We start from the raw sequence: 25443 nt of genomic DNA, 5'->3' as shown, positions 1-25443 counted from the left end.
TATTTGTCTATGTATTAAGTAACATTTGCAAATTTAGGTTTTACTCTTATCAGACGTTCATGTTTTGGTCCACCTTTTGCACCATAATAAATCTGTATTTTTTAAATAGATAGTCATACTATTATATGAGAGCCAAATAAAAAAAGAGTAATTAAAACAAAATCACATTTTACATGACTTTTTATTGTAATCCATTGGTCGTAATTACAAAGGTAAAGGCATGCGCACATGACTGAGCATCAATCAAGCCTCAAGTCCAATATTAATCCAAAAAGCATAATGTGTCATGCAGAATATGGACTGTGTGTAAACTTCTACATGTTCTCACTTATTAAACATAAAAGATCTACACAGAAAAGGGGAAATCAACAAATATTAATGTGAATTAACTTAGGGTCTACACATTCATTTATCCAACATTGTTCTGGATTATAGTCATTTTTCTTGCCATATATAAGTTTTGACACACCGTACGAACGCCAAACCTTTGTTTATACATTCCCTTTTCCCTTCTTTCAGACCCCGGAAATAAATTATCACCTTCAACAGACACTTCCAACAAGAACAACATGTAAATACTGTAAGTGTATCACTGTGCTATATATGTGCATTGTATATGTTTTTTTCTTCTTTTTTTTTTTACACACTACATGAACTTATCAAAGCTTGAACCAAAACACTGCCGGCATGCATCTGAGCTGAGTCTTTCGAACACAAGAGGGTGACAAAGAAGTGAGCTTTTTTTCTTCTTCTATGATAACTAGCTCCCAGCTGATCTCAGTAGGCGAGAGAAGAGGAAGAGGGTCACTACTGGCAGCAGATGTCTGCAAGGCAAAATTGTCTTATTGCACTCCGTCCGATTTTACTTCTCTTGCTCGACAACCTTCTCGTTCATGTACTTGTCAATCAGGTGTAGGGGCACTCCGCGTTGCATGAGTTCGAAGAAGGTGAAGCCGCCTGAGGGACGAGAGGAAAAACTTTCTTATAATATTCTTGGAAGGGACAGAGGTAGATGTGGAAAGTGACAAAGAGAGAGAGGAAGAAGAGGAGGAAATAGCAAGAATCTGACCAAGCAGAAGAAACAGAATGCAAAGATGCTCTGGATAAAGAGAAAGAAGAAAGCTGGTCAGAATAGCTCATGTATGCAATGCACACTCAGTTTGTAAATCTCTAGTAATGACAAGTAATAATGCATTCAAAATGTTACTTAAGTAAAAGAACAGGGAAATTATTAGCAAGATGTACTATCAAAAGTTGAAGTATTCATTTAGAGTGAATGAATGAATAAGTAAATATAGACGTGTAAATATATATATCAATAAATAAATAAATACACACATAAATGTAACATTTTAATGTCTAATTTATTTGGTGATTTATTTATTTATGGTGACAATAAAGCATTAAATTACCTAAATTACTAAATATGTTTTAAAGCAATTAATTACATAATTAGTTATGTATTTATATATTTTGTTTCATCACTTAAAACACTCCATAATAACTTTTGACTGTAGCTTCATATTTAATGGACAGACGTGAGATTTGTATCAATCTTCTCACCTCTCTGCATGAAAGCAACTAAGTGTACTTCCCAAAATACATTTCACAATACTCCAGTAAATCCTTTCACCACTGTAAGCAAATGGATACAACAGACACAACTCATCACTCATTTCCACACAGAACGTGGAAAATACCCATTGTTAGTATGCTTTGTTCGCATCCTCTATGATTTTATTTTTCAAGTCAACATAACAGAAAACTCAGTTCCCAGCTCTGGCTTTCTTGGCAAATGTTAGCAAGTTTGCAAAACGTTTTACTCACCTTATCTGTGGCACAAATGACATGAGAGGTAGTCTTTGAATTCATTCCTTATCACACCAACGGCTATTGCAATTAGTTAAAAATATTCAAATCAGGACTGTTAAATTCAGCCAGCAAACAGAGCTGGGGAATAACGTTGTCATGCAAACCTCGTTTCATTAATGCACAATTTCACATGTTCTTTATCTGGGACCTGCTTTCATAGGGAGGAAAAGCTGCTACAGTCCCACCGACTGAGAAAAGCAGTGTTACAAGCTGGCTGAAAGATGCATGATGAATGACATAAGCTTCATATGACAAAACCATATGAAAGCTTACCTTATATGAGAACATACATTCACAATTCTTGAGTTTGGACTGGGGGAGAGAGAAGAGAAGAGGGGTTAACAAAATGTTTACATGGAGTTATATGTGTGCACCAGGGAATACTGTTGAGTTATTATTACTGAACTCTTTTATATGAGGAGTTAACTGTGTGGTATAAAGGGGAAACTGAAATCTGTGGAGAATAGTTGACGACAACACAAATACATCACAGCTCTTTATGTTACGCTTCTGATGTGTGACTAGTGACAGACTGTGTGTTGGGATGATGAACAAGATGACCGGATGGACTGGACTGGACAGAGGTGTGTGAGAATACAGAGGGTAAACCTACATGTGGTGGTGATGGGAAAAGTGTCACCAGATATTATGTGCACTGCACACAAATGAACGGATTATTATAATGTCATTATTTGTATCTATTTTGAAATTGATGTCCAGGAGCCGGTTTCACCAGCTATTCATAAATTCAAACCGTGTTCAAAAGTGGTGTGACACATCACTAAATTAAAACAGGTTGCACCAAGCAAAGTTGTTACGTAGAGATTAGTTGTGACTAAACATCTACACCCAATAAACTGCCAGTTGTAACTGTCATTTAGCTAATTGAGCTAACTGACTAAATCCCCTGGGAGTAAAAGGGATACTATGGTCTGACCAGACACTTAATTTGAATGATTTTAATTTGTATTTCACAAAAACAACACAATATACCTCAAATTACAAAGCCTTATGCTATTAGCGTTATGCTAAAGGCTAAATAACATTAGCTAGGTTAGCATAATCAGATATCTCCAACTGCAAATCTAAACAAGTGAATGCTACTAACTCTAACACATACTTCTTCATGTAAGCATATATAAACTAGACAAGATGTACACATTACTAATGTCTCTACTACTGTAGCTAAGACCTTCCTTAGGTTTTAATGGTGCAACCCAATTTAGGAAATCACCAGAAACCAGTTAAAGGTTTCCAAGAACTTCAAAAGGACTTTAGACACAACCGTAGCCATGAATTTACGAATAGCTGGTGCAACTCATTCCAGATACTTACATGTCCACCGCCTGTGTTTAGCCCTTTAGTAGACTGCAACACACATCTCAAACACAACGCTACTTCAGTTGAGTTGGTTTCCCAAAGCCACCTTTGCGTCATTGTACTCGTTAGAAAGTGACTATTTTGATTCTTAAAATGATTTTCAGCAGAGACTCTGGTAAGTGGCTGTAGAAATTAAGAAATAAAACTAGAAAGGCGAAAGGCTTTGGTAAACCAGACTCAGATAGGTATACTGGGAGGCACATTGAGCCCGCTTCCTGGTCCACACTGACCTTTGATCTCCAGCTTGCAGTCCACTTGGGCCTCTCCCAGGTCGTTGACGGCCTTGCAAGTGTACATGCCGCCGTCATAGGGGCTGGGCTTCCTGATTTCCAGAGTACATACTCCCTGGTTGCTAAACATACGGTAGCGTGGGTCGTCCAGGATGGCTATCTTATTCTTCATCCAGATCACTTTTGCCTGTAGTCAGACAACAGAAACGTCAGCAGCATTTATCATATTGGTATTACCAAGAGGAATGATGGACAAAACTACAAAAACAAAGATGGATCCTTGTTGAAAATGAACTGGACCCATCCTCTAAAAGTTAGATATAATACTGTCTTTGAATCAGTGCTATATTACAACATGATTACCTGAGTGTAATGCGTGATCTATACATACAACACTTTTACCTGCGCTTCTCCCACCTACCCTTGGGTTGGCACGGACACTACAGTTTAGAGTAGCGTTGTAGCCGGCGATAGCAAAAGTGTTGATCAGTGGCTGCGTGAACTTCGGTGCTTCCATGAAGTCAGTGGTCGGTGTACTCGTGCGTTTTCACCTGCATGCCTGTTGGGGTAAGGGTAAAGGAATGGGGTTGCGCATGATACTGACGCTGAGCGGTATCATGTGGGAAATTCCCTGAGTGATGAGGGAAAGACAATGTTTTTTTGTTTATCATCGGCTGAGTTGATTTGAGTCTGTTAAAGGGCCTGTCAGTCATACCCCGACCCCTGTTAGATTTTAAAGTGAGTCTGTAAATATATTCAGGCTCACTTTAGGGTGGAAGACATCACTGACAGTACCTTTCAGATAACAGCTGTGACAAAAACAACAACTTTATTGACATGTGAAATGTGAAATGCATGTGATTTGTTCCAAGGTTCTGGCTTTGGAAGCATTTTCCCCCATCAGAAATGATTAGTAACCATTCACATTTGCTAATATGACAGTCAGTGTTACCTTCTTTGACGATGAGGGCACTTTTCTTGGTTTGGGTGGCAGTTTCGCTTAGGCCACACATGTTCTCTGCAAAGATCCTGAAGAAATACTCATTCCCTACCACCAACTCTGTGATGGTGATGCAGGTGCGATGATAGTGCTCAATGCATGTGTACCATTCCTATAAAGCAGATCGAAATGTTAATGTCAATATCAAATACACATCATTTGCAATGTCAAAGTATATTCCTTTTAAACTGATTTTCTACCATTGTCTTCTTGTCTGCTTTTTGAATGGTGTAGCCTGTTATTGGAGCGTTGCCATTGTCTTTTGGAGGAGTCCAGACCAGAGCCACATTTCCTCCCCAAACATCTTCAATCGTCACACACTGAGGAGGCCCAGGTAGGTCTAACAATCAGAGAAACGATCGTCAGCAGACAGTTTGGTCTTGTTTAGGGCATACTGGACAGTATGGAAGTATTAAATAAGGATGGAAAACCAGTAGGGACTATGTGTCCTTCTCAGCAGCATATACCAATATTCACTGCAGTTGCAGAGTACACTCACCTACGATTTGTATGTCAAGAATGGCCGTGTCCACATAGTTTTCAACCTGCACGGTCATCTCATACTTTCCAGAGTGGCTGCGTTCTGCTTTACGGATGAAGATGATGCTGTCACAGTCTGTGTTGCGGATGCTGACGTGGGTAGGCTCTATGGACTTGCCCTCTTTCATCCAGCCGACCTTCGGCCTGGGTTTGCCCTGTAAACAGAGTTTATTATTCTGCTCAAAGTTACAGCGAAATATTAATCGATTGGGAGGTTGCTATACCATAAATGGCACCACGAGGTTGACTGCTTCTCCAACTCTACGAGTGCATGTCTGCTTCAAATGTCGGGGGACGCGGATCTTGGGTGGTTCTGAGGAGGAAACAGACCATAAGGTGTCAATGTCGATCAAAAATATTCCTTCAAAAATGTCCTTTTAGGCCAAGCTACAGCAGAAAAGTTGTTTTCAGAGCTCACCAATAACTTCTTTGACCAGGACAGAGTGCTGAATGGTCCTTGGAGTGCTGGCTCCGGCAGCATTCATGGCTTTGACTCGAATTAAGATTTTACTCCCTGGACTCAGCCCTGTGATGGTGTACTTGGTCTTCTCTGTCAGCTCAGTGTTGGATACTACCCAATCATCAGCTGTAGGGAAAAAACAGTTGAAAAAACATTCTCTTAACAGCCTACACTGACATTTTTGTGGGCTATGAATAACGTAAGGCCCCCACAAACTACGCGACAGGTGTGTTCTTACAGGAGTCACACTGTGCGAGATGGGTCTAATAAAATTGCAATCAAAACACTTTTGCCTTCAGACGTGGTCGGACCACATGTAATACGAAATAGTTCTTAACAAGTATACCCATGCATTAATACAATTTGTACACAGGCTATGTTCAGGTGCGAAGGTTAGTACACCTGTATCACAATGTGATTCCAGACCAATAGTTTGGATTAACCACGTTCGTCTCATAATTGACAACTTTCGTCTAGAACAGCCAAACATCATACAGTCTGTCAGTTCTTTAGAAGATTTGAGGTTGTCTCACTTCCTTCTATGCAGTACTCCACTAAGTATCCGTCCAGACCGGCAGCTCCGATGGTCTCAGGAGGACGCCACTTTACGGTCACTGTGGTGTCGGTGACATCATCCACAACCAGCATGGTGGGCTCACTGGTCACAGCTGAGAGGAGATAAATGTTTTAGAGATTTAGACGAGGCATGGCCCCCATTCCTCATTTGTTTTCCAACAATAGGTATGAACGAGATCGGAAAACATCCATTTTGGCAAGTCATAAAGACGTTAGCAAGGCGCCTCTCTCTTTGGCTGGTATGCTATCAATCTGCATGTCAGATCTCATTAGTCCCTGCTCTTTCCATCTATTCTTGTATTTTGAATCACATTTAACGCCTATTGAGCCCTCTGACAGACCTGATCTCCTAAACCTCTAATCCGCAGATGATTTGGCAGCCATTATAAAGACATATTTAATATCCTCTAAAGCTCCTGCGTGTCCAGTGGAGGTCACAGTCAGAATGCTTGGGATGGTGGGGTATGGCGAGAAACAGCTGCGTTGCCAGGGTATGAAGGGCAGATCACACATGCACTATCAACGGCCCACTCTTTGAAATTTCATCCATTATCATGAAACGGTTGTTAGATAAACTCATGCCTCTTGTAATACTTTCCTGCACAGATTATTGCCAGCAACAGCTCAAAGGCCAGTGTTAAGACTACTAAGTACATGTTCAGGGAGATATTTGGGCTACTCACCGAGGGGAGTAAAGGCTTTGGATGGTTCACTGGGCTTGGACACACCAATGGCATTGACTGCAAAGATCCGCACTTCATATGGCACTCCTTCAATCATTTTCTTGGGTTCGAATGATGTTTCTTTGATCAAGTCAAAGTTCAGTCTCATCCATCTGGAGCTCTGTTTCTTTTTTCTCTCGATGAAGTAACCTTTAGAGGACGGTCAGAAAGCTTGTCACTTAACAACTTACGCATAGATTTAGGCTGCAGTAATACAAAAAAAGACAAGGTTTACCCAATATTGGTGAACTTCCATCATATTTTGGTGGTTCCCATTTCATAGAACACCAATCACCACCCACCTCTGGGACCAAGGGAGCCTCTGGAGGGTCAGGGATGTCTGCAGACAACACAAGGCCATGTTAAGGATTCAAGAAACCAATGAATAATTCCTAACGTGGTCTTTTGATTTTAGTACTTTGTGATCACTTACCTACAACCTTGATTTTGACGCTGGCTGATGCTTCACCAGCCTCATTCTGGAGGACTATCTTGTAGTTGCCTGTGTCCTCCCGCTCTGTGACGTCAATTGTCAGGCTGGTCTGGTCGCCGTACGTTTCAGCTCGGACACGATGGCCTGACTCAAGAATCACCTTAAGCAAATGAGACAGAAATAAATTGCATGTAAGCCTTGAAGGTGAAGTAAAAATGGCTTCTGTCTTTATTAAGAATGAATGGACCTGAATGCCAAAGACAAAATAGGGAAGTACTTCGGTCTTATCCTAGGATTTGTTGGCCGTTACCAAAGAATAATGCCAGTCCATAAAGCAATAATGCTTTAAAAGAGACTAAAAAGGTTGAAGCTCACCCTTTCTCCCTTCATCCACACCACCCTGGGTGCTGGTTCTCCAGTAATGGGGATCTCCAAGCGAAGTTTGTTTCCTGCCACAATTGTCATCGTGTTGTCTGGGAAGTTCAAGCTCTCCAAGTGCACCCTTGGTGGGTCTACAGAAAATTAAATCACAACATAAAAAAACCCTTAGTTAAGGTGTTTTCTTTTCAGTTTGATGTCCAGATATAAATGGAGCATAGGTTGTTTACCAATGATGTGAATTTTGGCAGAGAGGCTCTGTGAATATCCCTCTGGTACAAAAGTGTAATCTCCTGTATCGTGAAGGGAGCTGGTCGCAACTTCAAGACGATGGACCCTGGAAAACCAAAATTATATTAATTAGCATTTGTTTGAAATTGGTTTTGATTGGACATAGCTTAACAGAGGCTACATACTTATTTCTGTGTATTATGTTGATACGGTCATTGGGTTGGATCAGCTGTCCATTCCTGTACCAACGACCTGGGACATTGCCTGGGTAAATCTCACAGTGAAGCTTGATGGGTTGACCCAGCATCACCTTCATATCTTGCAAGTCCAGGAACACCTTCAGCGGTTTCACTAATTAAAAAGTGTGAAGAACAGAATCGAGCACATTATGAATACTGATTCTTTTGTAAAGCATACAAACAAACATACATTATGAAAAAGGCAGAGATACTACATACAGTCAACCTGTACATGAGCCACAGATGTGCCACCGGTAGCCATGATGGAGTATGATCCAGTGTCCTCCCTGGAGGCATCATCAATCACCAAGAAGTGTTTTGTTCCTTCACACTTAACTCGGTATCTGGAGCGCACTCCAGTTGGAACCTCAACACCGTTCTTCATCCTGAACGAGGAAGCATTTGATAGTAGTCACACGTGCATGAGTTTCCATTCGATTATTAAGCAAATTCTAAGCAAACTCTTGAAATGTTGCAAAAAAGAAATGCGATTTAGGCGGGTTTCCATCAACTAGTTCATCAGACGGTTGGCTTTTAGGCTACGCTTTACGCATGGTAGCCTATAACGTAGCTTTTAACATAGTTTTACGTAGCTTTCATCTCAGTCTGGTGGCATTGTTAGTGCCTTAATGACTACATTACCCACAATGCACCCAGACATAAAGAATTGTCACTGCTTGTCAATATACGTGAGTTTACTGATATTTCCATTACACTTTCCTTTATTCTGACTAACCAGTGTCCTCTTCTTTTATTCTGCCAGAATGCAAGTTTGAGTAATTTTGCAACACATTAAATCTTTAAATGAGTCTTACCATTTGACTTGAGCACCTTCCTCTGACACCTCACACTCCAGCTCAATCCTCTCGTTCACTGTGGTCTTCACCGCTTCAATTTGTTTAACTATCTTAACTGGCAACTCTATAAGAAAAGAATAGAAGAAGAAACTGAACACGTTTCTTACTCATATATATATATACATATATTGTAGAGTTCTTAATCAGTTAATAAAGGTGAATAGGTTATCGAGATACCTTTGACAAACAGCTCTGTGGCACATTTCTCGTCTCCCGCAGCTACAGAATAAGTTGCGTCATCATTCAAGGAGCAGTTGTTGATGACCATAATCCTTTGCGTGCCCTTATGCTCAAAGATATACCTAAACAGGAAGTCCATTAGTCACACCACTGATCACCCACAGTACGTAGTACAGTCATCTTAGTAGTAGTCCTAAGATATGAACGGAATTTATTACAAGATTTAATAAAGGAAAGACAGGGCTACAGAAACCAAAACGTATTCTTGAATCAAAGTGTACAGCAGTGTTGAGAAAATGAACAATTGGAACATCATTATTGTACTCAACATGCATCAAGTGCACTTCACAAACCCAAGGGTCAGGTTTGACAGGGGCGGGATCACACCAAAACACAGACATGGAGAAGGGAGAATCAACTGTACGGACGGACTTACTTCCTCAGACTTAAGGTCAGCAGTGAGCCAGAATGGTCCGGAGCAGTGTACAGGAAGTGATTATAGCAGACAGGAAAGAGCATAATGATATGACACACAGATAGGCAGGCAGACAAAGACAGAGAGACATCATGCCCGGAGGGGTTTATGTTGTCGGCAAATAGTGTCAAAGACAGAAAGATAGTGAAGTCTGTGGAGCAGGGAGCCCTGCAGAATATGCAACAGAACACCAAAACCAGAAAACAGCAATAACCTCCAAAATGGCTTTAACTTCGCATGGCTTAGTTTGAAAATAGTGTGCAGGGTTCGGCATTTATCTCGTTTACAAGTCTGTAATCCTAATATCTATTTTAGGAATCTATAAATAAACATTTTTAGTTGCAGAATCATTGTCTCTCAATTTGGTATCATACCCTATTATTAGCCTTATCAGCACATTAATACGCTACCCTATTGTGAGATAGATGAGTTTTGAGATGAGATTTTATTTTATATATTCCTTTTTAATCCTACCAGACATAGTACATTTGAAAAGATAAATCATTCCACCTACATAATAATAGGATTGTTGCTGTTTTAATGGTAATCGCTCATTAAAGTAAATTATATTTATCAACATTTACTACTGATTGTGATTTAACATTTATTAAATTTGTTCCGAAGCCAAACTTGGTTAAAGACCTGTGAAGGAGGTACCACCTTTTTCCTGTACAGAGGAGGACATATACAGTAGTTAATGGCAATTAACTACAAAAGTTGAAATCATACACTTGATTTACACCCAAATGTAGCTCTGGGGCCTTTTGTATAGCCCTGTGAATACTTAATGTTCCTAATAATGTGTGTGTGAGACTGTGTGGAAACTGATTAGAGCCACAGAACGTTATCTTTTCAATAGCAATGGTTCACAGTACAGTGAGCTGTACATAAGAAAGATGATCTACATATCGTATGTTTTTAAGCCTCATCAAATGAGTGCAAAACATGTGAACCATTGTGCGTTTGAGTGGTGACAAAACATCTAAAAACACATAATATCAGAAAACCGGTGAAGAAAGGCGATGCCACAAAATGAAATGCATTTTTAAAAACATGCGTTTCTTTTGTGTCGAGTGGAAGAGGACAAGACAACGGAAGATCGGCTGAAGAAAAGGATATGACGTACTTGGGAGTGGATCTGATTTCCTGTCCGTTCTTGTACCACTTCAGCTCAACTGTGGGGTCGGCCAGATCCACCACCAAGCGGATCTTTCCACCTTTATCTGCCTGATATGCTGGATCCAGTTTCTTTGCAAAAGCTTTGAAAATGCGAAAACAAAGGTCACAAAAGAGACCCCACGATCGAGATCCCCTTTTGCCCAGACATGAAGAGACCAAACTGATTTACCTTCGCTTTTCTTCTCCTCTCTTGGGATCTTCTTCATCCTCCGCAGTAGACCCCTCAGATCTGTGATGCCGTACATAAAGGCAATCTTCTCGTATTGATCTGGCCGGGCGTTCTTCAAGATCTCCCACACATCCACCTCTGGAGTGTCATCCATTTTCGGCTCCCTAGTGGTACGAGGGAACGATGTGAGGTTTCGGAGTCATAGGCTGGTGTTTGCAACGTGTCCTGAGGAACTATTCATTAATTCAAGAATAGGGCTCGCTGAAGCATTGGTAGGGTCACTCTTAAAGCTTTACAATGCTTATTTTTACTCGGTTAATGTTTCCTTGGTTCTGCCATTTTGGTTTGCATATCCTATTTCGTTCCTCAGGACAAGTCGCACAAAGGGATGGGCATGGTGAGCTGTCTACCTGTGTGTTGACGTCAGCTCAGGAGTCAAATGTTAACACAGAGGTGCGCTCTAATTTGCTGAGAAGTAATGTAGGGTTAATCGTGTCTGCAAGTGTCTGCATGTTGATGAATGATGAACATTGTAGACACATCTATCCTCTAAACGAGTGGTTTTATTGTTGCTTTTAACCCCTTAATACAAAACAATATGACCCCTCATCACATGCCTGTAAGGAATCTTCTCTTCTGAAGTTGTTTAATTTCAGGGGTCTGAAGAGGTAAACACTATAAAGTAACTTTAACTCAATGGAGGTTTGTGCTACTGTTACCATTTCCAAGTTATATCTCCAGAACTAGCTATCGTTCTGACGTCAGTGACTTGGTTAAATCTGTCATACGTGTGTTTTTCTGAGGGACAAATGTGAGATTCTTTAAGATCTGTGAGCCACTGAACATATTTTCTTATTGCTATATATATATATATAACATTTAAGGGGCATTGATTCCACAATAATGATTGTAAAATGGCATTTTAAGGTTTCTAGCATGCATCGAGGGATGAAGGGGGAACATTAAAAGGGAGCTGAATTAAGGAAGAAATTTGAGGTGGGTTCTTTTAGTTTGGACAGAAGATTTAAGAGTAAGATTGGGAGATGAAACAGGGTTTTTATCAGTGTTGTAGGATTACATTAGCACACAAGAGCAGACACAGATCAATAAAGGAGAGTTTTTGTTTCCATTTTGCCGTGTCATTCAATGTCTTTTGTGTAATACCATGATGCAGCATGCAGGGATTTAGAGGAAACCTACAACACAGATTTCTAAAGCTCATTTTAACATCTTTCATATTGCTCTTATAAACTGGCCCATCCCTTTGTTTGGTGTTGGTTTGAGTGATCACTTCAGAGATGCTCCGACACTGTTAGATTATCATATTAAAGTGTTAGATTTGTGAGATCAAAGTACATAAGCACGTCGCCCTAGACATGAGTATATCCATTAGTTTACATAAAGAACATTCAGACAGCCCTTTCTTTCGAAGACATTTCCCCAAATGTCCGAAAGATTGGAGGTGAATAGCGTCAAATATTATTCCATTTTATGTTTGTATTTTTCATCTGTTTATTTTCAGGCAATTATGAAGAAAGCTGAAATAAACACGGTGGTATTTGCCTTATATTTCTAAGTTGAAATAAAACGACAATGTAGAGATAACACTATTTTACAGCATCATTTCTCTATGGCCCATTAGCACATCATTAATGATCCAAAATGGCGCACTGTGCCTCATAAAGGTGGCGTGTGGCTTCACGGCTTAATGAAGATCTGTCACCACAGACTGCTTATGATGCAAGGCCCATTTCCATCGTTTCTGATTGCTGACAGAGCGGTTAGGAATGCTGCCTTCAAATGAAGTGTTACCGTACTACAGTAGGCCAACACTCTTGCTCGTCCAATACCGAGAGCTACATGTCATGCTGGGGACTCTACAGGATTACAGTACTCACCCGCAGTAAGGTCTAATCGTTTTAAAACCTATGATTTTCTCTCTACTAACCTTTGATTTCTGAATATGTAGGGGAGAAGAAGAGACAAGCCCAAAATAAATGTATAATTTCGCCGGTGAACAATGTCACTGCCTAGGACTATTTGTACTCGCACTACACGTTGCACATGTGGTGACTATTTTCAGCCACCACAGTAGTTTGGGTACATCCATCAGTACATTGCAAACTAACTAACTATCTAATAGCTAATTCGGCATACTTATAATATTGCCAATTTGCCAAAATCTAAACAAATATAGGGAACAAAATAACAGAAAACTAGGCTCTCATTGTAGCCTTGATGCCGATTATTGTGTCTAATACGTCTAGACGGGGGTGTTGCGTAGTTGTCTCAATTTTGTCTGTAGGGGGAAAGCCCCTGGTAAAGAGTAATTCATCATCTGTATAAATGTACGTGCCACTCATACAGTAGCATAATACAAATCAAATGTAAGATGATTTGAGAGAAAGAGAAAAGAAGCACATCCAAAAAAAAAAAAGTGCTTCAAAATACTGAAAAGGAGAAAATCCACTCAAGGGTCGGCACGTGATTCTCACCTATGTTTAAGAAGACCACTAAAGTCAAGCTCCCCTGCATCTTCTTGTCCTTCACTGCTGTTGTTAACAAGGAGAGATTAATAAAGATTTAATCAGAGATGGAACAGTTGCAGGCATTAGAAAAACAATGCTAAAAGAGCAACACAAAGCAAAGGCTCTGACGTGAATCGATGCGTTAGCTCCGAGCTAACACACGATTAACGCTTACACAAAACCACTTGTTTTGTCTTTTGTGGATAAAAGGTGTTTTGTGTAAGACACTTCAAGAGAGTCGTCCCAGGCAATATTGCCACAGTGTTTCTGCAATGTGGAAGCAACATTACTGAGCAGCAACATTGTAAAACTGGGATGCTTTGCGTTGCTTTCCAGACACATTGTTTGGAGGGAGATTTCAAATGCAAGAGTTGGCCTTTAATTACACGTTGAGTTGTAATTACCTTTAAAGGTTAATGACATTTTCACACTTAAATGTCCTGTAATTATATCACTAGAAGGTGAAATGCTTATCGCAGTTGTTCTCTTCTTCACTTCTCAGGAGCATTTATTAGTATTAATCCTGTTTTCTGAAATAAATACTCAGTTTCTTTCAGTTGAAGTGAAAAAAGAAAATACTGTTGCAATGATTCACACTGAATTTGCAGTGGCTGCTCTTGGCAGTTCTTTCGTTACCTTCTTTTGAAAGCTGATCGAATATCAATATTCTGTGAGCCCTGTTCAGTTTCTGTAAGACAGTAACAACACATATGCTAGTCTGTATTTGTTGACATATTGGAATAAATATAATGGACTTTGACGCTTTAACAAACCTTTAACTTCCAAGTCAAAGGAACAGCTGTCAAACTTGTCCTTGTAGGTGACTTCGCACCTGTAGTTTCCAGCATAGTTGTCTTTGGCCTTGATGATGTGCATCTCATATGTGTGCATCTGCCAGGGATTAATATACAAGCATTGGTTTAACAGCCTTCTGTGAGGTGGAGCTGAGATAGGCGGGGGGCCTCGCTGTACAGTACCTTGGTCAATCGGTCAAAGGTCTCTTTCAGCTGTAAGTGCTTTCCTGTCTTGCTGGCCAGATCCATCCATTTTCCTTTAAACCACTTGATGGTGGGTTTGCGGAGGAGATCTTTGGCTTCCACCTTGGCAACAAAGCTGATGTCTCCACCTTTAGACACAGAGAGTAGAATGTGATCACAGAGGAAAAGTGTCCAACAGTCCAAATGTCCAATCAATAAACCATTAACGTCCCACTGGAAGGGGATTTAAACAAAACATAGAACTATGGAGTCACTTGACATTCATTTTGATGCTGAGCTTATTGCCCCTCTGGAAGTCTTCTTAAAGAAATAGCTCAACATTTAAGGCAATGCACTTATTGGCCTTATTGCAGAGATCACCTCTCTCTTATCTATCCTTTCAGGAGGATATTGGGCAAAGCTAGAGGAGCAGTAGTCGGTTAGCTAAAGAAAGCACCGAGAAGCTTGGATTACAACACACACAGAGGGAGTGTGCCTTCATTATGTAGTTTTACCTTTGTCATTTCGCAGACGCTCTTATCTAGAGCGACTTACAGTGACACTACAGGGACAGAGAACCTTTAACTTGTTGTGCTGTCACTCACCCACAGCGACAGAGGCACTTTGTGGACTCTCTATCATCAGGGTGGACCGTGGTGGGCTGTCAATGGGCTTGTCCAGGTCCTCTGGGCCCTGGCCATCTCCCAGAGACCACACTGGTCATTCAGGAGAAACACATACATGACACAGTGCTCTCCACTGTCATTGTGCGAGGAAGAAAATTGTAGCAGTACAGTTAAGAAATTCATACACCCAGCTTTCACTTTTGATCAGAAGGTTTTAGTCTTACCAGAAGAGAGTTATACAGACAGACACATTTTCTCACTTTCAGCCATCAGACCTCATTCAGCAGCAGATGTAAGCTTGTTTGCAACTTGGAAAGCATGAAACACACAGTATGAAACATAGAAATGTCGTCCAAGTAGCATAACAGACGTGTAATATGTGAATTCTTCATTCTTCTGATGATCCAGGCTTCTTTGAAATGGCCTGAATGTGGATAGATTACACCGTTGCCTTATATTTCATCATTGACACATAATCCTTTATCCTGATGCCAATTCAGAAGATTTCATTTTCTAAAAGCCTCACCATGCAGTGATGGAGGACAGCGAGAGTTGTTGTTGAGACAAATGAACCTGGATTATGCTAAAATACTAGCAAGGCACCATTTGACCAGCTTTGACGGAAAATAGGAAACCGATTGAGTCAAATTCCGATTTTCTAAATTCCTCTTGGAGTGTATGAAAAACATAATTACTATAAGAGTGTTTTTTTGGCTACCACTTTATTACCTGAGTCTTTTCTCCCCATGGCTGGCACAGGGACGCTATCATCTAAACAAAGACAGAGAGAAATTTACAGCATATTGTAAGGAATAGTACTGTAAAGTCCACTGAAGCAAGCACACACCAACAAGTCATTACAGATGTGCATGCATTGACCCGAGGAATTCTGAATCAAAGGACCGGTTAAAAAACAAGACTTAGGTATAACTGTTATGATCAGAATTCCAAATGTATTCACATAAATCGCAATTTATGTGTACAAAAGTCTAATTAACAAAGAGAAATAATTTGTATTATTATTTTTGGGACATGTGTTAATCTTCATCTTCACTTATACTGAGAAGTTAACGCCCAAACACATAAAAAGACCTAAAAACAAACATGTCTCAACGTGTTTCCTGCATTCAGACAGCGGGTGATTCTGATTTAGAGGCTACTGGTTTCAGAGGGACTAAAATGCTGGTAGGATTTAACAGAGGGATCTTACTAGGCAGCTCAATTGAGAGTTTCTTGAGTGAATTGGCATCCTCTGCGGAAAAAAAGCACAGTTATCATTGTAATTAATGAGGATAAACTCCACTACTTTAGGTGGTTTGATGTTTATTATGTCTACATCAGTGTGTGACTAGCTGCTGGAATGTTGTCCAAAGCTCAGAGAAGCAGCTTAAGTATTTTATGGTTTAAGAAGACTGAGAAGTCTTCAAGGATTTGGTATTTTATGAAGAAAGAAAGAAAGAAAGTATATCCACATAAAAAGGAATCCATTCCATTTTAGTAGATATACTATTATATGTGTATTAATATGCATGTACACATTTAGCAACCATGTATTTATTTTGTATGTATAATATATACATGTGAAATGTGCATGTAGGAGTATTTTACATGTAAAAACCACACATTTACTACATGTATGTTAGTGCACAGACATCAAAATATTTACAGATTTGACTATAAATATATACCTTTTTAACTGTGGAGTAGATTTGAGACAACGCCTTTTTGTTACTAAAGACTAAAACACTAACCATGAACCTTGGAAGCTGAAATGCCCATTACACACCAGATCACAAATGTTGTGATTCAACTTTAGCGCCCTTCTCTAAACTAGGTGATACGAGCTGACTTAAGGTGAGTGCTCTTTTGCAACCGCTCTCACAGGGAGAGGTGAACACGACTAAATTATAATGTAGGAACGTTTGTTATGTGTACAAACCTGCTTGGGGTGTTGGGGATGGGGTAGTGGCTGCAGCATCATCATCATCTGCAATAAAGGTGTCATTGACAAATAGACCCACCTATCAAAACGCTCCAAATCCATCACTGGCAGGCCACAAAGACACAAGACTGTTAGGCCAACAAGGCCGTCGATCACATGCAAGTCTTTAAATAGAGCATGACATGCAGCTCTTGGACAGGAAGAATCAAACCAACATATAAACCGAAGATTTGACCCTAACTACTGTATGTCTGAGAGATGTGGGATCATACTGCAAGCTTCTCAAGCCGCCGAAAACAAAAGCAGAAGCTCTCTAGCACTGCGGCGCGCACAAAACACACACAGGGTTTATCATGAAAACATCAACCTTTAAAGCAGCAGATGCAACCCCCTATTTTCAAAGAAATGCTCATGACCAAGCCAACAAAAGCATGAAATCCCGTGTAACTTCACAGCATCTCAGCTTTTTCACCTGAGCTGTATCTTCTCTCTCAAAATCAATGAATTCCAACTCACCTGAAGATACTAACTGCACAAACAAAACTGATAGAAGGAAACCATCTGGCCGCCTTATCAACACTATATGTAGTGTACGTGTGTTCTTTCTGCTGATGCATTCATGTTTCTGGATGATTGGATTTGATGACTCACCTTGCACACACATTGCATCTCCTTCAGTTTGCCATCTCAATACTTCACCTGTTAGTCATTATTTATTAGTCTATATTAGATCTTACTTATTTAGACATCTGAAAACTCAGACAATGCACCTGAAAGTCCTCAGGTGCAAGTATAATTGTTTTAATTCTTTAAGGTCTGCATGCAATATAGGTCATGTAGGAATTAGAGCACTGTTTTAAAAGCAATAGATAAGTCAATGCATGAGTCCAACTAGTAAGAGTGAAGTCCATAGCATTCTTATTAGGGAGGTAAAGCTAATCTATCTGAGAGTAAATCTAGATGTTGCCGTGCTGCTGAGCCATGTAGTGTGCAACTGAAATGTTCAGGGCTTGCTTCAGTAGCATTTAAAGAGAAAAAGCTAGAGGAGTAAACATGCATTTTAAGAGAGGAATGGGACTTATTCACGTTTAAGAGGCATACTTACCAGTTGATGGGGGAGAGCAAGGTCCCTCTTCCTTTACAGTAGAATTACCGGACTCTGCTTGCTCTTTTACCCCAACCCCACCAGGCTGTGGTTGGTTTGAGCCATTCTCGGTGGGGCTCGGCTCCTGAGCCACCACAGCCTGTAATGGATCAGGCTCTGTGGGCTCTGGTTTCTTCCCATCAGTATCTACTGGCTCTTTCCCATCTGCTACCGCCTCTGTACAGCAGACAAAGCGCCAGGCTAGAGCAGCAAGCTTCGGGCACAAACACCGGTAGCCTTGCAAGACGATGCTTGCTCAAACGAGGTGGTATACATAGCTAATGACCAGATAGCCTATATTCTTAATTGGTGACATTAGGGAAGGTAATTGCAAACAAGATTAGGGTTCTACAGCCATGCTAGCTGCTCTGTGAGTGCTTCCTTCAGCTAAATGCTAACTTCAGAATGCTAAAATGCTCTGCTAACATGCTGATGTTGAGGCAGATAAATGTTTACCATGTTCATCATCTTAATTTAAGCGTGTCAGCATGAAAATGTTTGCTAATTAGCACCCTAGAACAGCTGATGATCTGCTGAGACTTATGGGAACATTATTGGTTTGAATGGTATTAGGTAATAATGAAAAGTATTGGACAGATGAAGATTTTGACGGTGGCACTAGAGGAAACATCAGAGAATCACCAAAAGCACAGGATTAATCCTCTTCACATCATAAATGTATGTAAAGGAATTTCGTGTTTTGATCAGTTGCACCATAGGAGCATCTATCTGGTCATTGCATATCTATACTGTAAAGTGATCAAGGAGGGAGGGATTTACTGACTCATATGTATGAAATTATCTGGTTGCTTGTACCATTACATTTATATAGCTGGCCTTTGACTAGAGCCAGTAAAACCCAACATCCCCAATCCCTCTATACCTCCTGTGTGATGACTCAATATGTCACACAGTTACACAAACACGAAGACAGCCACAGCAAGAGTCACTGTCAGCACCAAGCGTCAAGCTAAATGCAGGTAGAGCAGTGCAGGCATGTGGATATGTGCACAGTAAGTGGGGTGGTGGTCTTACAGCTACCCTAATTAACTGTTTGTGTAAACATACGGTGTGTTGAGCAATCCTACCTACACAAGAGAAATGCAGTTTCACGCCTCTCAGAGTGAATTAAGTGAAGTAACAAATCGTGGGACACACCAAACGAACACGTGATGTGAGTGCGATGTGCAAAATAACGCAAGTGAAGGGGGCGTAAGGGTTACCCACCTGGGGGTGGAGAAACCTCCAGGGAAATCTCAGGTAGGGGCATGGCACCGTTACTGTCTGGGGCAACACTTTCTGAGCATGTGACAAATATAGTGATGGATGGAACAGCTGCTTTTTATAAGCACAAAGCTTCAGCATTTGCACTCAAACATACACACCAGAACAAACACACACACTAACAGACATGAAAACTCACAAACGTGTACGAACTCACACATCTACACCCACCTGCCTGCACGTAGTCATTCACACGTCATCACAATTAATCATATTATTTCAAACCACTTGATTAACACAGGGGAAAAAAGTATTGTTGGACTATTTGATCTCGAACAATCTAGCTTTGGAAATCACTTTGCTTTGTTTGTTTAGATAAATTGATAAGTAACATAATTACAGTACATTTTTCCAGTTACTTGCTGGTTATGACATGAAATCGTGAGCCAGTGCACCCCTGCTCTAAGCTAACGCTATCATCCGACTCGCATTTTACATGAAGTTCATTCTGAAATGATTTACCTGACAAATCCTACGTTTCCCCAGGAACATTTTAGTCAGAACATTAAAAGTTGAGCTCTCCTCCGTGACCATGTTTGAGCCTCAAGATGCTGCAGCACCAAGGTCAAACCCAAGCGGCGGCAAAAAGCCAATTGCATGCCAGCACCTCGCTCACATGGGGCGGCTGGGGCGTCAGCTGAATCAACAGAGAGGGATCAGCTGGCTGGCGAGAGAAATGTCAGAGATGCTGACAGCTTGGTTGTCGCCACAGATCGCTACTCCATCCATACTGACGACTATTGGCTCCACATTTACACTCCTATGCGACTGTGTTTGCACGTTCGCACCAAGTTCAGAGCTGTAATCATCACCTTACATGTTAAAATGCGCTCCAATATTCCCAGTGCCTGAACACCTTAGTGCAAACAAGGGTTGGTGTTTGATGTTTACACTATGACAGACGTATTCTCTTCCCAAAGAGTTTCCTGTTCCTTTACGTTGTCCTTTTACTTGTGCAACTAACCTTGTTTTGATTAATATTAGGGCTGTCAAGAGATTAAAAAAAAAATCTAATTGAATCTAAATTAATCGCATATATCAATATTTGCTGTGAGAAGCATTTCAAAATGTTCTAAAAGTTAAAAGTTGTGTCTTTGACGCCATGTGTAACGCCTCCGTTAGCCCCCTGTCCTCCACCACCTGCAGTCCATTGCAATACATGATGGAGTTGTTAATGTGTCTCAGGTAGACCGACTCATGCGACGTCTGAACGCCTGATCGAGAGATCACGAGACGGGTCGCTCACTTTAGCATCAGCGGCGGTGCTAGCTAGCTCCGAGCTAGCTGCTAAGTGCTTTGCGTTGAGGTGATATTTCGGTCTTGAAGTTCTGCGATGGTACGAAAATTATTTTCTGCAGGAATCGCACAGAACGGAGCATCAACAGTTACATCCGGGAGTTTATTAAATGTAAGCGTTCCATTCACTGGGCCGCGTCGGTGACGTAAAGAGTCAAGGGGCATCTAAGAGCGTGATTAATCTGCCTTAATTTTTTTGTCGCGTTATTTTTTCTGTGATTAATTAATCGAAATTAACGCGCTAATTCGACAGCCCTAATTAATATATGTCTGATCTTGTGCATACAATGTGCAGCTATAATCTGCTCGACAGTGAGGTGACAAGGCGAGATTAGATATCTATCGCCATCCACTCACCTTCTGGCTGACCATTTGGCGTCTCATCTAAAGAAAGAAAAACAAAACACATCACTGTCAAACATGATAACAAGAGGTCTTGCTGTTTGTCTTCCCGTTTGTCCCCATTGAATTACTGTATTGATATCCATTCACAACTAAGCCATATCATCTTTGTGTTGGATGGCTGGCTCCTCATGCTTAGACACCAACTGATTATGGTAGAGGCCCCTATGACACATCGTTTGTTTGCCCTCGGCCTCGTCTAGACCTATGAAACTAATAAGTTACTAGTTTCAGACAAATCATGAAACCTCTGGAGCGACTTGATATTTGATTGTACAAAGCAAACCTTCCCATTTTCTCTGGGTTTTTTTACAAAGTAAATGAAAGGCTGTACACACAATTACTGTGGGGAATATGATTAGAGCACAATACAGCTTGCGAGAGAAGGAACGCAGTGACATGCAGTCGAGCGGACGACTGGAACGGGTGTTCAGTCAGTTCAGGTTAGGCCTCCATCCTTTCCTTGTAGAGGACTGCCCATTGTTTCGAAGGCCCATTATCCTGAAACCCCAAAAGTTCGAAAGATTTCCTATTGGATCGAAACCCCATTTGTCCTGAAAACAAACGCCCATTGTTCTGAAGGCCTGTTGTCCCGAAAATACACACTCTCAGTGCAACAAACAGTAGCACATAGCTAATTATTATGCAATGACGTCATTGGGCCTTCCAGATCTTTATCCTACTATGGCGAAGGCATGACCTGCCCTTCTCTGCCCCTGATTGGCTAGTAATCGTTCATTGGTTGGGTTGGTTATCTTTAGACATGAGGAGTGAGATTGATTAGGGTAAGAATATCAGAGTAGGCCAATCAGAGTGAGAGTAGGGTATGCCTTCTCCATGGAATGGAAAACAAAATTGTGACAGCCGGGAAGGTTTGACTACTTTGCACAGGGAGTGTATTTTCAGAGTTGTGTTGATACAGACATTGTGTAAATCCAAACTTTGGATGATAACTTTGTTATTTATTATAAATAATATTATTTGCAAAGCATATAAGATACAGAACAAGAACAGGAGGACTCCCATGTCTCGTGTATTTTTCAGGGTAATTCTTGTCCATGGAGGGGAAGATAGTTACTAAAACCCAGTACCCTTGACATTAAGTGTCCCTCTTTCTCCCAAAATAGCTGAATATGTAGATAATACCAGCCTGATGTTTCATTGAAATCCTTTTTCATAACACAGCCAATACTCTAAGACATCAACCTCTTCTTTGTGTATCTTTAGCTTTTGAGAAACCTTTGTTCGCTTCATAGAGAGCCTCAGTTTCTCACTGCCTGCTATTTGCAGCCAGTCTATGAATACTGCAACCCTAATTCCATGTATGTCCATTAACTATGCATCATTTTAACAGCCATTTTCCTCCCAGCTTCTGATATCCCTCCATTTGTAACGATTCCCTTTGAGCATTCCTTGGCAAAATTAGCCGCACTCCCACCTCACTTCAAAACTGGCCAACGCACCACAATCCTACAGGGTCACATCACGCAGCCAAGAATGAGACTCGCTTGCTCTCTGTCTCATATCTATTGAGATAATGAGAGTGGAGAAAGGTTTTGTTTTACCTCTGAGGACTCCCAGTGCAGCTGACAAGGCTCCAGGTATTTTCAGCTGTTGCCCCTGCTGGCGTGCAGACAGAAGGGCTCATACAGGCTTCGACGTGAGCCGAACTGCTGGCAGCTTGATTTTTCCTAATAGAGACCTTCATTGCTTTAATAAGCCTACATTAGTGACACTGTTTGTCCTTGCTGTCGTTCTTTATTTAAATTCTGGTTAGACAAGATCTCTAACAAGGAACTTCTGAGAGACTTTAAGAGTCTGAGGAGAGATGGGAGCTGTTATGGGAGGCAATTAGTTGCTGAGATGGTATTCTGTAACACAAAGCAACTGTTTGAGAGGACAGGGAGAGCGATGGACCTTAGGGACAGTAAATACCATAAGGTGAAGACAAGGGCTTGTTCACAACTGAAACCCGAAACTGAGTGGCAACGAGGACAGTACTGTAAGTTCTCTGGGCACTGGGTCAGAGGTTTAATGGTGAGGCGTCTGACCTCTGAGTGATCCAACCTGAACTGTTTTGGTGTGTGGCCCAGGAAGAGGAGGAGGGCTTTGGCTATGGAGGGAGATGGCAGGAAACAAGGGATGGGGATTAAAAGTGCGCTCATTCTGAACTATTCCAGGGACAAGAATCCAGATCCCAAGAGATCCGCGGGCGACTCAGGCAGTCCGTCATCTCTGGTTCGGACTTGTTAAAGGCTCGAGAGTGGGGTGTCTAAAACAACAGCCCTGGCATCCTCCTCTTCAGCTGTTCGGACTCATTTAAAGAACAATACTTTTCTACTCCCATATATCTGCTGCTCTTGGCTATGCAGCAGCTATTTATGGGTAGTGTTTGTAGCAGACTGGAATCTCCTGCCTCTCTTTCCCCACAGCTTTGTCTCAGAGGGGATCAGGGATGTTTATGGCAGTGGATGAACACTGTGGGGGCAACCGTTCTGTACACAATCGACAGTACAAAGGTGTGTCAGAGATAAAGGCTAAACTGTACTTAACATCATTTCAGGACCTTGGTTTTTTGTCGGGCTGATGCAAACACTTACATTTTCTTGATCATAAATGAACCAACAACAGATTGGGGTAACATTTGGATATAAGAAATGGGATTCTGGAGCTTTTGGCTTAAAGTTGTCCTTTCCCCAAATGTATGTAATGCAGTAAAAGAGCTCCCACAAATCAAATCTTTAAAATGCAAAGCCCACTGTCCAAAAGGCAGCAACATGTCATGTTATTTTTAAGGGCACTCTCTCTAGGAAAAACCTGCCCCAAAACAAACGGACAATAAATGGATATTAAGTACAGAGAATTGTGTTATGTGCAAATCATGCCTGAGGTGTCAGAAACAACCACAGATAGATCAAAGGTCCCCTAGAGGATAACTAGTTTATAAAAAACTTGTATCAGCTCTCAACAGGAAGGCTTCCAAGATCCAAACTCCAATTCCTTTACATGGGCATGTCTGGGTTGACGGGAGACCCCCAAAAGAGTTGGGCTGATGAGGAGGGTGGGAGTAATACCATATCGTAATGACAGACAAGAGCGGATTAAAAGGGAATGTTGATGGACATGATGGTACAGATGAGTGAGAGGGGATAGGTTAAGATGCTGTTGAATAAGGAGTTGAATTATTGGCAAGTGCCTAGTCTGACTGGCTCAAACATTGCATCATCCTTCACAGGTCTTTGCTCTGCGGTCATCAACATTCATACACTGCGCTTCATCTTCATGTCTTTCTCCAGCTGGATCACACAGAACAATCCCCCCCCGCAACAATAGTATTTGCTCATGAACCTCAAATCTTCCCTTGCACCCCGAGATGGTAGAAACCCACATGCATCAGTAATACAATACCGCTGTCAAAGTCACTTTGAGGATTGCTATGAACAAGCTGGCAGACGAGCCATAAAGTGATGGAGTCGCCTGACTCTGCTCCCCTCAAACTATGACAGTAAATATAAATATAACAAGCCAATCGTAGAAAAACACGCAAAATGACCGTTGACGTTGAGATTTTTTGCTATCTACTTAATATAAACATGTCGTAGGCATATTTGGGATTTTGTCTTTCACATGATTTGATCTAACACTGCTTATCCCATCCTCACTATCAACACTCCTACCTTTCTTTGTGGGCTCTGGCATCTTGCGCCGCGTCCCAAGAACAAATGACTCAAGAAATCAAAAGGTGCAGGGGGGTCGGTAGGTGCCTTCAGAGTAATGTAACTCTACAGGAGGCCAGGTAAGGTGTGGTAGCCCTCTCGTCCAGGAGGGAGAGAGATGATGATAGGACGGTAGAAGAAAAAAACTCTGGGACCCCTTGGACCAGAGTGATGGGAGATGAGAGAGCACAGGGATACGGTTTGAAATCTCAGTGGGGGAGGAGAGGAGGACTAGTGACAGATCCAGGAGGGACAGGCTTTCAGGCCTTATATAGAGAGCTGGCATGCTCCTCCTCTCTGTAGTGGACGCTGCATCACTGTCCCCTACCCACTGGCTGCTGTGCCAGCTTTTTAGATGAGAAGAAGTAAAGCTTTTGTTTTTGTGCTGTCTTGAGCTCAGAAGTAATATCGAAATTATGCATTTTACTTGGTATTAGCATATATTAGCTGTGTAGTTGGAGCAGTACAACTTCATTTTCAAATACAATTATTTCTGCAGAGCCCATAATTCCACTAAAGGTCAACTTTTTAATGGCTGGTTATTCTGGTGAAATCTTTCAAAGTGGCCTGTTCGGCATTTGAGATTTTGGGAAACACACTTATTTGC

General features: G+C 41.2%; 1 protein-coding gene across 1 annotated transcript; it reads right to left on the bottom strand.

The window, feature by feature from the left end:
• Positions 1–208: 208 nt before the first annotated feature.
• On the bottom strand, positions 209–24819 carry mybpc1 (myosin binding protein C1). Its single transcript, XM_029461890.1, is given in 35 exon segments — positions 209–957; positions 3483–3669; positions 3904–4005; positions 4007–4041; positions 4435–4594; positions 4683–4822; positions 4982–5177; positions 5247–5335; positions 5441–5608; positions 6016–6150; positions 6742–6930; positions 7016–7120; positions 7214–7373; positions 7589–7725; positions 7822–7928; positions 8008–8173; positions 8281–8447; positions 8877–8982; positions 9096–9220; positions 9535–9543; positions 10700–10832; positions 10922–11085; positions 12870–12878; positions 13417–13473; positions 14086–14137; positions 14223–14340; positions 14427–14575; positions 15032–15142; positions 15782–15823; positions 16263–16304; positions 16992–17039; positions 18100–18315; positions 19366–19437; positions 21076–21102; positions 24798–24819. Coding segments are annotated over 35 exon segments (3840 nt in total). The 3' UTR covers positions 209–862.
• Positions 24820–25443: the final 624 nt, after the last annotated feature.

This window comes from Cottoperca gobio, chromosome 23 (genome assembly GCF_900634415.1).
Source record: "Cottoperca gobio chromosome 23, fCotGob3.1, whole genome shotgun sequence".
Classification (NCBI taxonomy): domain Eukaryota; kingdom Metazoa; phylum Chordata; class Actinopteri; order Perciformes; family Bovichtidae; genus Cottoperca; species Cottoperca gobio.
The sequence above is the reverse complement of the archived record's forward strand: the minus strand, read 5'-3'. Positions and strand labels throughout refer to the sequence as shown.